At 33.0% G+C, this 12,933-nt stretch overlaps 1 protein-coding gene across 1 annotated transcript; it reads left to right on the forward strand.

Moving 5' to 3' along the window:
• Positions 1-5,380: 5,380 nt before the first annotated feature.
• LOC112030005 (uncharacterized) lies at positions 5,381-12,473 on the forward strand. The gene is made up of 4 exons (XM_024062689.2): positions 5,381-5,492; positions 9,953-10,802; positions 10,896-11,012; positions 11,101-12,473. The coding sequence occupies exons 2-4, from the start codon at positions 9,993-9,995 to the stop codon at positions 11,983-11,985; spliced, it is 1,812 nt and encodes a 603-aa protein (XP_023918457.2). The 5' UTR covers positions 5,381-5,492; positions 9,953-9,992; the 3' UTR covers positions 11,986-12,473.
• Positions 12,474-12,933: the final 460 nt, after the last annotated feature.

The raw sequence follows: 12,933 nt of genomic DNA on the forward strand, positions 1-12,933 counted from the left end.
TACTATAATAAAGAAGGTCACATAAAAAGAAATTAATGCAAGGCTTGGAAAAACAAATAGAAAGAGAAACATATGAAAAAAGAAAAAAAGAAAAAAAAAGGGGAATGATGATAACATCACTTCTATCACGGTGTTGTAAGATGTGGTCCTTTCCAAAGGATAGGATGATCATTGTACAATTTCGGATTTGTATGTTGAATTGGTGATTGATTCAGTAGCTTCTTGTCATGTTACTCCAAGAAATGAATTCTTTACTTCATTTGAAAGAAGAAACTTTGGGAAAGTGAAGATGTGCAATGATAATTATGCCGATATTATGGGAATTGTTGATATATGTGTTAGGGCTAACACTAGATACACCCTGACTTTTAAGGATGAGAGACATGTTCTAGATATATACTTTAATTTGATTTCCACTCATGGTCTTGATTAGAAGGTTATGAAAATTATTTTCGTGATGGAAAATGGAGACTTACCAACGGGTCATTGGTGTTTGTTAGAGGAAAATTTTGATGTACACTTTACAAGACAATTAAATTTGTACAATAATGTTATTAGTGCAGCTCAGGAGGATTCTTCGCCTAACTTGTGGCATAGGCGGCTAGCTCACATGAGTGAAAAATGGTTGCAAATATTGGTAAAAAAAGTCCCTTGTTCCCTTTGCCAAAGGTACATCACTAAATCCTTGTCATTTTTGTTTACTTGGCAAACAATAAATAATTTCATTTCATTTCATATACCCTCTACTAGAAAATTCATTGTATTAGATCTTGTTTATTTTGATGTATATGGTCCCATTGATGTTGAGACTTCAGGTAACGATAAATATTTTGTTGAATTTATTGATGATGCTTCACAAAAGATGTGGGTTTATGTGTTGAAAACAAAAGACCAAGTATTTGAGCACTTCAAGAAATTTCATGTTATGGTGGAAAGAGAGAACAATTTTAGTTGAAAGTTTGACAAATTCCCTCCCAAATAGAACAAGTCGAACTATCATAATTTCTTAACTTAGGTGAAAGTTTGGCAACAAATTTAGTTTGTATCATTTTTGAGAAAAAGGACAAACCCGTTAAAGAGAATCCTCTAAAACTTAGTTTTGCAAAACTTTTAAATTGATTTTCTCTCATGGGTAAGTAAAAAATTGAAACCACTTAATCTATCATAAATTGTACATTAAATTATTCAATGATGCAATATTAACAAAGAGTTTGCACCAAGTATAACATGATTTGATGCCACACACACTAATTTAGTTTTTAAATTCTAGTTTTAATTTCTAACTATATTTTTCTTTAAAAGAAATATAGGCTTTGTTAAAGGTAATAAAAGGGTTTAACCTTTTCTACATTTATATTAACGGTTTCAATATATGCATCATTTCTCTCACAACGACATATCCTATACTCCACATAGTAGTGGGATCCTTGATAAAGTATTTGATATCAAATGATACCGCATCAGTCATATTAAAATCCAATAAATGAGAGACATCTACTAAAAAAAAAAAAAATCACCCACTAACACCCTTGAAAAGTAGTTGTGGAATGCTGATATGGTTATTTTGTACATATGTCTCTCAATTATTAAATTTTGATACGGTTGGTGTGGTATAATTTGACACTAAATACTTTTTCTGGATCCACATGTTGTGAAGGATGAGGTATCAGATAGCTAAAGTATTCACAAAAATACTTTATTTGTTGGTGATCAAGGAAATTTGCATTTTACCCATGTATGGTTACACTATAAATGTGTTATTATATTTAATGACAATATAACCAGTATATATATTTTTTAATTCTTTGTTGTTTTAATAATTTAATAGTTACAATGGAAGAGATGATTCAACTTTAGAAACCTCCTTTGGGAACTTTAGAATATACCAACCAATTGAGCTACAATACTTTTTAAATCAACATTAATAAAGCAAACCTCTAATGGCTAAAATACTTCTTTAAAAAAAAAATTAAGAAGGAAGTGTGTGTATAATAAATATAGTTTGATGATAGTGTTTAAACATAATTGCCATTATACAACACGAAAGGGTGGCTAGTTGACAAGTATCCCAAAATAAATCATATACAAACTAAGACAATGCCAATAAATATAGTAATTATTCAATAAAGTGCCACAAAGTTCTACTATTTTACTAGCACAAATGATTTTTTATTTTTTAGATACAATAGTATTTCATGAACCTTCTGCAATCATGAACCAAAACATCACACCAAAGGAGAATCAACATATTAGAGGTAAGAAATTTAAGCAAAATAGAAAACTTCTGGCCACTAAGCTATTTTAAATTCTAAAACTCTCACACAAATCATAACAGATTAGGTATGTCCAACATTCATAGCAAATCACATTAATCAATTATTGTAATGGTCTTGAATTACACTTTTAACCACTTGAGGGGTCAAAGATTACCTTTAAAGTTACCATCAATATTTAATTTCAATTTACCTAATGGGAAATAGATAAAGAAATATAGTTAGGAAGTGTTTATATAATATTAAAATTAATTAAACAAAAAATAGTTGTCACTTATGTTATATATTAAATAAATTGGCAAAAAATGACAGTTGTAAGTAGTAGTTATTTCATACACAAATGATAGTTATTTCATACACATTATAGTTATTTCCTACACATAAATCAACCTCTCCTTGATTGTGGGTAGTTATGGGCTAAAAGTAACCACCACCCATTGCGTATTAGTGAAAATTGGAACTTGGAAGTCTACAAGAAAAGGTCTCTCCAACAATAATGTAATCCTCAAGAGTGATTATTTCCAATGAACGGAATGGTAACTTCATACTTACCAGTGCGCACCACCTTGCATGAATTATCTAGGAGTAGGCTTGTTACTTAACTTTTAGAAGTAGGAGTAATTGTAATATAATCTTACCAATTTAAGTTTGTATTCTATTGTAATCAAGTGACATTGATCTTGTGCTATTATAATATCAAGTGAGTTCTATTGTCTAATATTTATTATTTGATTATTTGTGCACTTGATTTGATTCTTATTTTCTCACCTTCACTGGTTGATTTGTACCTTAAAAAGTCCTATTGAGTCAGGCAGTAGCAGAGCCCATCCTTTTGGTGCGAAATCTTGTCTCACAGTGTCTTCATGCGAATATCCCATTAGAATTAGTCTGTGCTCTCAAACATAAATTTATCGAAGTCTCCCATAAAAGAACTCATAAGTTTGATGAAGAATCCTTTTGCACAAACCAAACTCATGTTACTCTTCTAGTTTCAAATCAAAATTTTAAAATTTTAAAATTGTATCAATATACAACAATAACAAAGCCTTAGTCCCCAAATTTTGAATCAGATATTGATCTTCAACAAATTAGATAGAGTTGGCCACATGTATTCTCTCTTGGACTAACTTCTTTACCTGCATCCCTTGATCAAAGTGCAGGAAATCCTGCCCATTTGTCACCACACCCAAGCGCTAATGAAGCACATCACTTATAGGGTATACCTTAGCTAATTGATTCCAACTTTTCATTGCATTTGGGGTTCGATGCAACATGTTGCTAGTAGGGACACCCTAATGATTATCTATTATGAGTTCATTCATAATAGAGTGACTAAATTTTATATTGACCATCAACCTACTACAATCCTCCACCTTTTCTCAGACTTGTGACCAGTTGTGAACAAAAACATATGACACTAGGCACAAACATAGGCAAAGTTAAAATCATATCAATATAAACTATTATTTTTTAGTTTGATTAATGGGTTTGATCACAAATTAAATTGAGGAAAAATTTTGTTGCTTGGATTTCGAGGACAAAATTGGGATATATCCCTTTTGGCAAAAAGTTCCAACAATATGCCCAATTTCTAAAACTATTTAGGGATATGTCCTTATTTTGAAACTCAATTTTATCAAAATTGAGTTTTAGTATGGAACTCGAGTTCCCTGAAAATTTTCAAGTGGAACTTGAGTTCCACATTTAAAAAAAAAAAAAAAAAAGGTTTAATTTGGCTATAACTCAATTTTCTAAAAATCAAGTTTTACATTGAAACTCAATTTTTAAAAAATCGAGTTTCAAAAATGGGGTATTTTGCTAGAACTTTTCGCTGAAAGAGGTATATCCCCATTTTAGCCTGGATTTTGATTTGAAACTAACTAAATTATAAGATTTAATTTGTAACAATATTAAATTTTGAGGTTTCATTTGGAACTTTTGAAAGCATTAGGTATAATTTAAACCGACTTGGTTCTATGTCAGTCTCCAATATCAAAGTCATAATAACTCCCTTATCTCTTTGTGAAATCCATTAACAGTCATTTCTTTGCAAATTCTATATAAAAGAACTAACTCTTCTTCCTCTTGAAGAAGATTTGCTAACTATATAAAAGTGGCCTGAAGGGTTTCTCATCTTGTCTTGTGTACAAAGTCTTTTCCCTTCAATGCATGTTAGCAAAAAGATATTTCGCAATTTCGTTTTGTATCTTGTTTCGTCAACATATTTCACATTTGAGTGTGATGATATTGAGTTTGATATTTTTGGATTCCATTTTGAATGTGGTGATACTAGGGGTGTCAATGTCATGCAATTTTGAACTTTTTATATTTTAAAGTTTTCATTTTAGTTAATTCATATTTGATTTTGTTTGCAATGGTGAGTTTCAAAGTTTACAGTATCTTTATATTAGAACCCAATTTTCTTTCTTTTGTATGTTTCGTTTTAGAGTTCAAATTTGGTAAAGATAGGGTGTAAAACTCATGTTTTACACTATTCAATGAAAGATGGTCACAATTAGTTTTTTTTACATAAAACTCAATACATTCTACTACACATAATATCATCTCAATAAACTCACAGTTAAGTTGGATTTTTAAATGGGTATTAGATTTGATTAAGTGTGGTTGTGTCTATTTTTTAATATGTAATATAATGATGTAACATGTTGCAATTGGAGAGTTAAAACTTAAGTTTTACACTACATTTTTATAGAATTTAATTTTTTTTCTAAATATTTGATTTTGTTTTCAAATTAACTTTGTCGTTTATCTATGTCAATAATTGAGTTGAGTGCTAAATGCTTAGTAATTTGACCATTAATATGGCACTTAGCAATCATTTAGATTATTAACAGAGATGAACAATATTGTCAATATGAAAATGGAATCAAACATAATAAATGGTTAAAACAAAAACAATTCCAAACTTTATAAACCAAAAGTGTTCTTTATTTAATTTCTAACATTTTTCTTTCCCAAAATTTTTTTTTTTTTTTTTTTTTTTTTTCGAAACCATTTAAAATATAATAATTAATCAAAAATTAATTTGTGAGAATAATGATAAATGCATGGATATTAAGGAGGTCAATATAGTCAATCATGTTTTAATATTTATTCCCATCCACAACAGACACTCACTCTGTCTCTCTCTTTTGCAATTTTCTCAACCGGAATTCTTGTAGTATTTAACGTTTCTCTCTATCTCTCTGCTTTCTCCAGGTACTCTCTCTCTTAGGGTTTGATTCGATTACAAATCTCTATCTTTTAAAAATTAATTGTTGTTTGAAATTCACTTAACTTCTGTTTGGTTCCCGAGAAAATAATAAGGGTTAAGAGAAAAAAGAAAAGAAAAGAAAATAATAAGAATTGGATTGTAAGTATGATTGTTGGTCGTTTATAATTCTTGAGCCTGTAATGCGACCCCCTTTACTCAATTCTTTGTTGCTGTGCTACTGAATTGGCTTTAGTTGAACTGAATTCCATGTTTCTAGCAAATCCATTCTGAGATGATAATTTTCAAAATTTTACTTTTTTTTTTTTAATGTCTGTTTCTATGTTTTTCTGGGCAGCCAAACAGATTTCTTCTGTGTTCTACGTTAAAGATTTTGATTGTTGATATATTGCTTTGTTGACTATATAAAATTTGGTTATAAGATTAAAAAAAAAAAAATTTGGGTTTTTAAGTGAACGAATTGTTTTGCATTTGATAGAAGTGTGGAGAATGTTGGATTTGAGTTTCTAAAGGATTAATTCTGAATGGGTTTCTGGGAAACTTTTTCTGTGAGGATGTGTGCTGTGGTGTTATGTTGAGAAGCACGTATACAGGATTGTAATGGACTACACAAGATGAACATTATTGAAATTGTTACAATGAGATATCGGTTTTATATATTGCTTAATCTATGCAAGGGTGGCATGTTCCTGCTTTGCCAGCAAGTACTGCTAGAAAAAATTCAGTAGTTGAAGCCTTGTATTGTGGTGTTTTTGAAGTCATTTGTTGTGGTTATTGGCTAGACCAAAATTAATGTATTGGAATCCATCTATTTAAGTTGTTTGCCCATAGGAGATATCTTGATAGTTAGTGTGTCCAGAATCAAGACATGATGGTGATGGAAGATGGGCATTTACCTGGTAATATTTATATTTTTTTATCCTGGTTGGCTTAGTCTACAGATAGCTCAGGTTGTACAAGTGCTGAGCTTTGATATTGGAGTTTATTGGAAAAAAAAATGTGAACAGCTTATGTTTTCAGACAAATAGTTGACAAATTTGAGGTTCCTATGCACTGATTAAATTTTCATTTGTTAGATCGCTGTGTAGATGGATGTCTGTTTTGTGTACTTAATGTCTTTCTATATATATAGTGTTGGACTATAAAAAATATACGTGGATAGGTTTGGTATGGTTGGGTAGGCAAGCATTCTTCAAATATTTGGAATATTGTCCTGTCATGTTTAATATGGACTTCATAGCAGGAACGTAATTTTTGTAATTGAAGATATGGGAAGTTAAGGACACAATTCATAGAATCATTTATGAGTTCATTGTTTAATTGGTGGGGTTTTAGCAACACCAACTCCATTGCTGATTTTTTAGAATCTTTAGCCCTCTGTACATAATCTGTTGAAAATTCTTTAAACTTCTTTGTGCTCAACTGTACATGACGCTCTCATTATTAAAATAGGCTTTTACTTATCATACATACATACATACGTAGGCTTTTACTTATCATACATACATACATACATATATATAGAGCTTAAATTTTAGGTGTTAATATGCCCTCAAATGAAATTTAGGTGTTAATTTTACTTTATTTATTGACAATGAAATGGAACCTAACAGTAAATAAGCCTCCCACTCCCCTTTTCCTCTTTCAACACGTTCTTTGCATCTAAGGTTTTCTTTGAAGATGTCAGTTTTTTCAAAATTTCATTGAACACTATTATTGTCCCATTTTTCCTGCATTAAAATTAAACTCAATGTCAAGAAAAATTTCCATCCTATGTAATGCATTTGATGGTAAGCTACACACACCTGGTGGGTTTTGAATTCATGACCTCACCCTCCTCTTTGCTCTTACAAGAGGAGTATCCATTTGAGCTAGGGTTCATGGCTGTTGTATTTACTGAAATTAAGAAGAACCCCTTTTTATTTATTTATTTTTTTAATAGGTAATAAGAGTTTTATTGATAAGAAAAGTACAATGCGTTTATGATAATATTAAGAAGAACCGGATATTCTGGCCAGACTTGCAAAAGTTTTTTCCTGACTGCTCTGTAACTCTCATTCCAGGAAATCCTTCATCCCTTCTATACTAGAATTTTCAGGCTTGATATCTTTCCTTTAATGTGGCAGTTCTTGGTAATAGGAGAAGATGAAAGAAGTCTACATGTATGTTTTAAATTAGACATTTAATGGTGATTATGGAGGATGTAGTTTGATTTACTCCTTTCTTGAAGGAAACATGCAAAAATCATGTCTTCATAGATGACAGGAAGCTAAAATGTAAACATGGTAACTTAGTTTGTTTGATAGGTAGGGATTTCCTAATTTGATTGAGGAGGCTGATAATAGATCCAGCTTGCACATTTGGTGCTCCTTAGGATCTCTCTCTCTCTCTCTCTCTCTCAAGTTGTAATTAAAAGCATTCTGGCTGTGCAGATGTACACACTAGCACATAATGCAGTTTTTGGGACGTTGAGGCATGCAAATATCCATATTAGAATTTCCTTCTTCACTCATTTAACTCTTATCACCCCCTTGGTGATGTAGTACTGATAGACTCTTTTTTCCCCTGTCTGTTGATGTTAGATGACAGGCACTAGTTGATATAACAGTATAATTATTTTTAGTTGATTCAAGTATAATTATTTAGCGTGGGTTGAGTTATTAACAGGGAAGATTTTGTTATCATGTCTGTAAAATAATTTAGTCTTGCCCAAAACTTTCAGAATCGGAAGGATAGGAAAACTTTATGTTTTTTGGTTTGTTTGTTTTTTCCCCTCACCTGTATCACAGTAGGTGCCCACTTAATTAAAAAAAAAGCATTCGAGTGCAGTTCCTTTCCATTGGTTCCTTCTTGATTCTTGCTCAGAGTAAGCTAAAGCTTCTATTCTTGCACTCAGATTTTTGGAGGCCTTCAATCTTGGAATTTACTCTCTCCTAAAAAAATTGGCAATTTTGACAAAGTTATTGACCTGCTTTTGTAATTAACTCTCTGTGATTACCGTTTCTTGGAGAAGTACATCATATACAGGGGTTTTGATGGGGATATTGGATTTTCTTTTTCATTTTTGGTGGTAATTTTTAATGATGGACACAAATTTCAGAACAGTCAAGAAAGGGAATGTGAACTTCTATTAAGGACTGGTGCAGTGGTTCTTTTAAGGGATACCCCTGGTTACCAAAGCTGTGCCCTTTTTCCTTCTCTCTCTTTAAAGTAAAATCTCAACTTATACAAAGAATACTCTTCTTTCTGTTACAATGCCAAACGGGACTGTATATATTTTTAATTGTAAATAATAATAGATAATGCTAAATGTATGTTTTACCTTTTAATGATGAATAATTTTATTTTTAGGATCTCACTGAAGGGTCACCGCTTGTTCATGCTATAGCTTATAAGTAAGAGAATTAAAAATGGCCATCTTTAGGATACAACTAATTCTCTGATTAGTCGTCTATTTACTTTAAAGAGGTTTGAAACACCTGAAGCGTTAAGTTAGTGTGTTAATTACGTGGCTACGTGCATAGCACTCTTGATCCTTTCTATAGAAGGATTTTATTTTTTGGGACCCATTACATTATTGGTACCTGCTGTACCATATTAAGGCCCAATTGCGGGCTGTAGAAACTTGTGATTTATTTGATTGCTTTTTGTAAGCTTTTCCATCTTCTGTTTTGTCAGTATATTTTTCATGAGAAGTTGATTGATCTCTATTATAGATTTTAATGGTGTGACTTTGTAAGAATGAGCTATCTTGTTTGATTGACTATGCATCTGTCAAAAGATAATAATTTGTTTGGTAGTCACTCTAAGAACAAGCATCAATGAAAAATAAAAGGAATTTTTCTTTCTAGTGGTAGTGGTGGGGCTATTATATAATTGAAGTCTTTTTGCAGAACTAGGGAAGAAGTGCAAAATTGTATATAATTCATGGATAGATGTGGTGGTACTTTAATACGAGTAAGAAAAGAGATTGAGACTTTGATTAGTGGATATTACTATGAAGGAGTTTCAGAGAACTTGAAAGTTGGTCTGGGTGTTGTAGTTGGACGAAGATGAGATATTGTTAGCAGGCTGATGATATGTATGCCTATTTGGAGCTATAAATGATCGGCCTTAACCTATTTTATTTTTAATAAAAATGGGCTTTGAAGACAAAACCTTCCTTTTTCTTTCTTTCTGTGCTTTTCAGTTTTATAAACTGGGGATGAACCCTCTTTGCCACTCCTTTTTTCCTAGCATGCACATTTGGTGCACTATTGAATAAGATTCCTGTAAGCGGTTAAAGTATCTTCCCATCTCAACGCAGTTTACTTCAAGTTTCTGACTTACTAATTTCGATTCTGTCTCTGTTTTGTTTCAGTTTCATTTTATTGTAGCTATTTAGTCCTATTTTTTCTGGTAATCTGCAAACAAAGAAAAATTATTTCCATTTGTAATGTGCTTGCAGGGGTACATCTTGGTTGGGAAGCCTGGGTGGTTCGTAGATTATGGAACAAGAAAATAACAAGGAAGCTGAGACTCCTGCGAAGATATTACCAGAGTCTAACATGAATAAACAAGAAGAAAACAAAGAGGCAGTGGAGGCACCTGAAAAGGCATCTAGTAAACCAGATTCTAAAAAGAACGAAGCAGGGCCATCAAGAAATAAAACTCCAAGATCATTAAAAGCCAAATCCAAAATTTCAAAGAAGCCTCTTGCTAGTAACTCGTTGAACACAGGAAAAGATAATTTTGGTGCACATGTTCGGAGAAGACAAAGGAGGAGGAAGAAGAAGCAAATATGGAAGGGCAACAAAGAAAGTAGCAACAATGAGGAACAAGATGTTAAAAAGCTAAGGTCTAGAGAAGAAAGCAAAGAGAAGAATATTGTTATTGGAGAGCGTAATGATAAGAGGCAACGGCCTCAAAAGAACCAAGAGAAGATCTCTGAGTTGGAAAAGCGCAAACAAAAACTGAGAAACAAAGGAAATAATGGTGGGTCCAATAATAGTATAAAGAGTCAAAAGAATAAAGAAAATCATGATGGCAGGGAAAGGAACCGAAATAAGGAGAAGAAAGAAGAAAAACTTGGTGGCTTGATCTTCATGTGCAATTCAAAGACAAAGCCAGATTGTTTCCGCTATTCTGTAATGGGTGTTTCAACAAGTAAAAAAGATCTTGTGATGAGTATCAAACCCGGGCTTAAACTATTTCTCTTTGATTTTGATCTGAAGCTTCTGTATGGGATTTATAAGGCATCGTCTTCTGGGGGCATGAAACTTGAGCCAAGAGCTTTTGGTGGCGCTTTTCCTGTTCAGGTCAGATTTTCTTGCGGCTGACTTCTCTTGATAATTTTTGTGTTTTTCTTCATCTTTCTAGCCACATGTGCTGATGAATTTTTTAATTTTCAGGTGCGGTTCACAGTTGAGAAGGATTGTTTCCCACTATCGGAGGCTGTTTTTAAGAAGGCAATCAAGGAAATTTATAATGAAAAGAACAAATTCAAAACAGAACTTACTGTTAGACAAGTAAGATTTAGTAGTTTCTTCAGTAGTTTGGGGTCATTGTTTCCGATAGTATTTTTAACATTCATAATGTTCCAATTTTCCCCATCAGGTTAGGAAGCTCACAGAACTTTTCCGACCAGCTGGGGTCCTCTCAAATGCACACTCTGTCCACTCTCCACAAGTTGCTAGAGTTTATGATCAAACTCGGGAAGTTCATGAAAGAGGAAGAGAAGTTTGGCCCTATTCTCACAACGAAACACTCCCTAGGGATCCTTATTCCAATGGTGATTTTACTAGTTATCCCTTGCTGTCTCATGAAAGGGATCGGCGTATTGCACACAGAGATGTGACTTCTATACCAAGAGGGGAAATTCCTCGTGAATTATATCTAACTGAAAGGGAGTATCGAGCTTATGGTCTTCAGGGAGAGATAAAAAATTTAAGTACCCCATCCCAATTTACGCCTACTTTAGAAATGTACCAGAAAGAATATGAAAGAGAGCTCCTTCCAAGACAGCCAGACTATCTATACAGGGATGCCATCCCTGCGCAGAGAGAAACTCTTAGTATTGACCCTCTCTACATTAATGAGAAAGAGTATCAGGCTTATGGTCTTGGTGCTAGACGAGAATTGCCACCCACAGTTCCTGTAGCAACTGTGACATCTGCTACTGCTTTAGGCTCCTATGCAAATGATCCGTATTACGCCTATCGTTATGGTGCTTTATCAGGGGACCCATATTTACCATCTGTGAGGAGAGATGAAGTCCCTTCCAGTTCTTATTCTGTTGGTGGAACATTCCCAGGAGAGGCAGCACATTTACGCAGGATAGAGACTGATCAAGGAGTGGATAGGTTATACTCCACATATGCTGCTGATGCCCTACTGCGTTATAACCAGACAGAGAACCGCCAGGTTGCTCAGCCTGAAGCTGTATCTGTGCCAGTTTCATCTCGGTACTCTTTTGCGGGTCCATCGTTCTCGTTCCGCTGACTGAATATGCATCATTAATCCCCCTTCCCCCCCTCCCTAAAACCCTCTTTAATTTTTTCTCACTTTCCTTTTGTTATAAATGATATTCAGATATCAGAATTAGTTGATTACCCCCATGATGGTATTTAGGCTCCGTAATTTATTGGCAGTATGTTATGTTACATCTTTGTTGGTTCTCACCAAGTGCCTTGCAAATGTAGCGAATGGCAGACTCATATTGCATAGGGTGGCACTGGACTCTAGGCTAATAAATAGGCACTTTGGGTTTCTGCTTGTGGGCTGGTGACATGGGTACATTTTTCACTAGCATTTTGTATGGATGATAGATTTGGGCTTAAGATCCGATGCAAGCTGAGTTTGAGCCCACATGATGTTACCTTAATCAAAATTCTATGTTGGTATATAACTATTGCTGCTATATAAATTTACAAATATCATAACTATTGCAGCTTTATAAATTTACGAAATTCTTTTGGTTTTTCTTCTTATGATCTTATCACAATATTGCTTTTATGCCTTCGTTTTTGAAACTTCGTTTTTGGAAAAAAAAAAAAAATTATTGCTTTGTTTTAGCAAAAAAATATTGTTATATAAAATAGTAGACGACTATTTGACTATAAGTCAATTGATCTTTAAATTGTTGAAGTAACTTCTGAGATGGTCGGATACAATTGGGCCAGCAATTCTATACTTTGAATCTACATCTGAATTGCAAGGAAGAAACTTAGAAGTCAGGTTCATCGTTCATGTTGGTTTGTGTTCTTGTTAATCAGTCCCGATACATTTGGTTAGAATAAGCAAATCGTTTTGGGTTACTGACTGAATTTTCTATGAAATTACGCCTATATTGCTAGGAAGAAACCTAGTATTTGGGTTTAAATTGGTTTGTGAGCACTCAAATTTAGAAGATTCGAGTAGATATTGTGCTCGTTTATCACAAGAAAAAAA

Source organism: Quercus suber, unplaced genomic scaffold, assembly GCF_002906115.3.
Source record: "Quercus suber isolate HL8 unplaced genomic scaffold, Cork oak 2.0 scaffold_89, whole genome shotgun sequence".
NCBI classification, from domain to species: Eukaryota; Viridiplantae; Streptophyta; class Magnoliopsida; order Fagales; family Fagaceae; genus Quercus; species Quercus suber.

Coding starts and splice junctions, on each gene's coding strand:
- LOC112030005 (XM_024062689.2), top strand. CDS start 9,993: ATGGAACAAGAAAATAACAAGGAAGCTGAGACTCCTGCGAAGATATTA. Junction 10,803..10,895: donor GTGGCGCTTTTCCTGTTCAG/GTCAGATTTTCT, acceptor TTTAATTTTCAG/GTGCGGTTCACAGTTGAGAA. Junction 11,013..11,100: donor CAGAACTTACTGTTAGACAA/GTAAGATTTAGT, acceptor TTTCCCCATCAG/GTTAGGAAGCTCACAGAACT.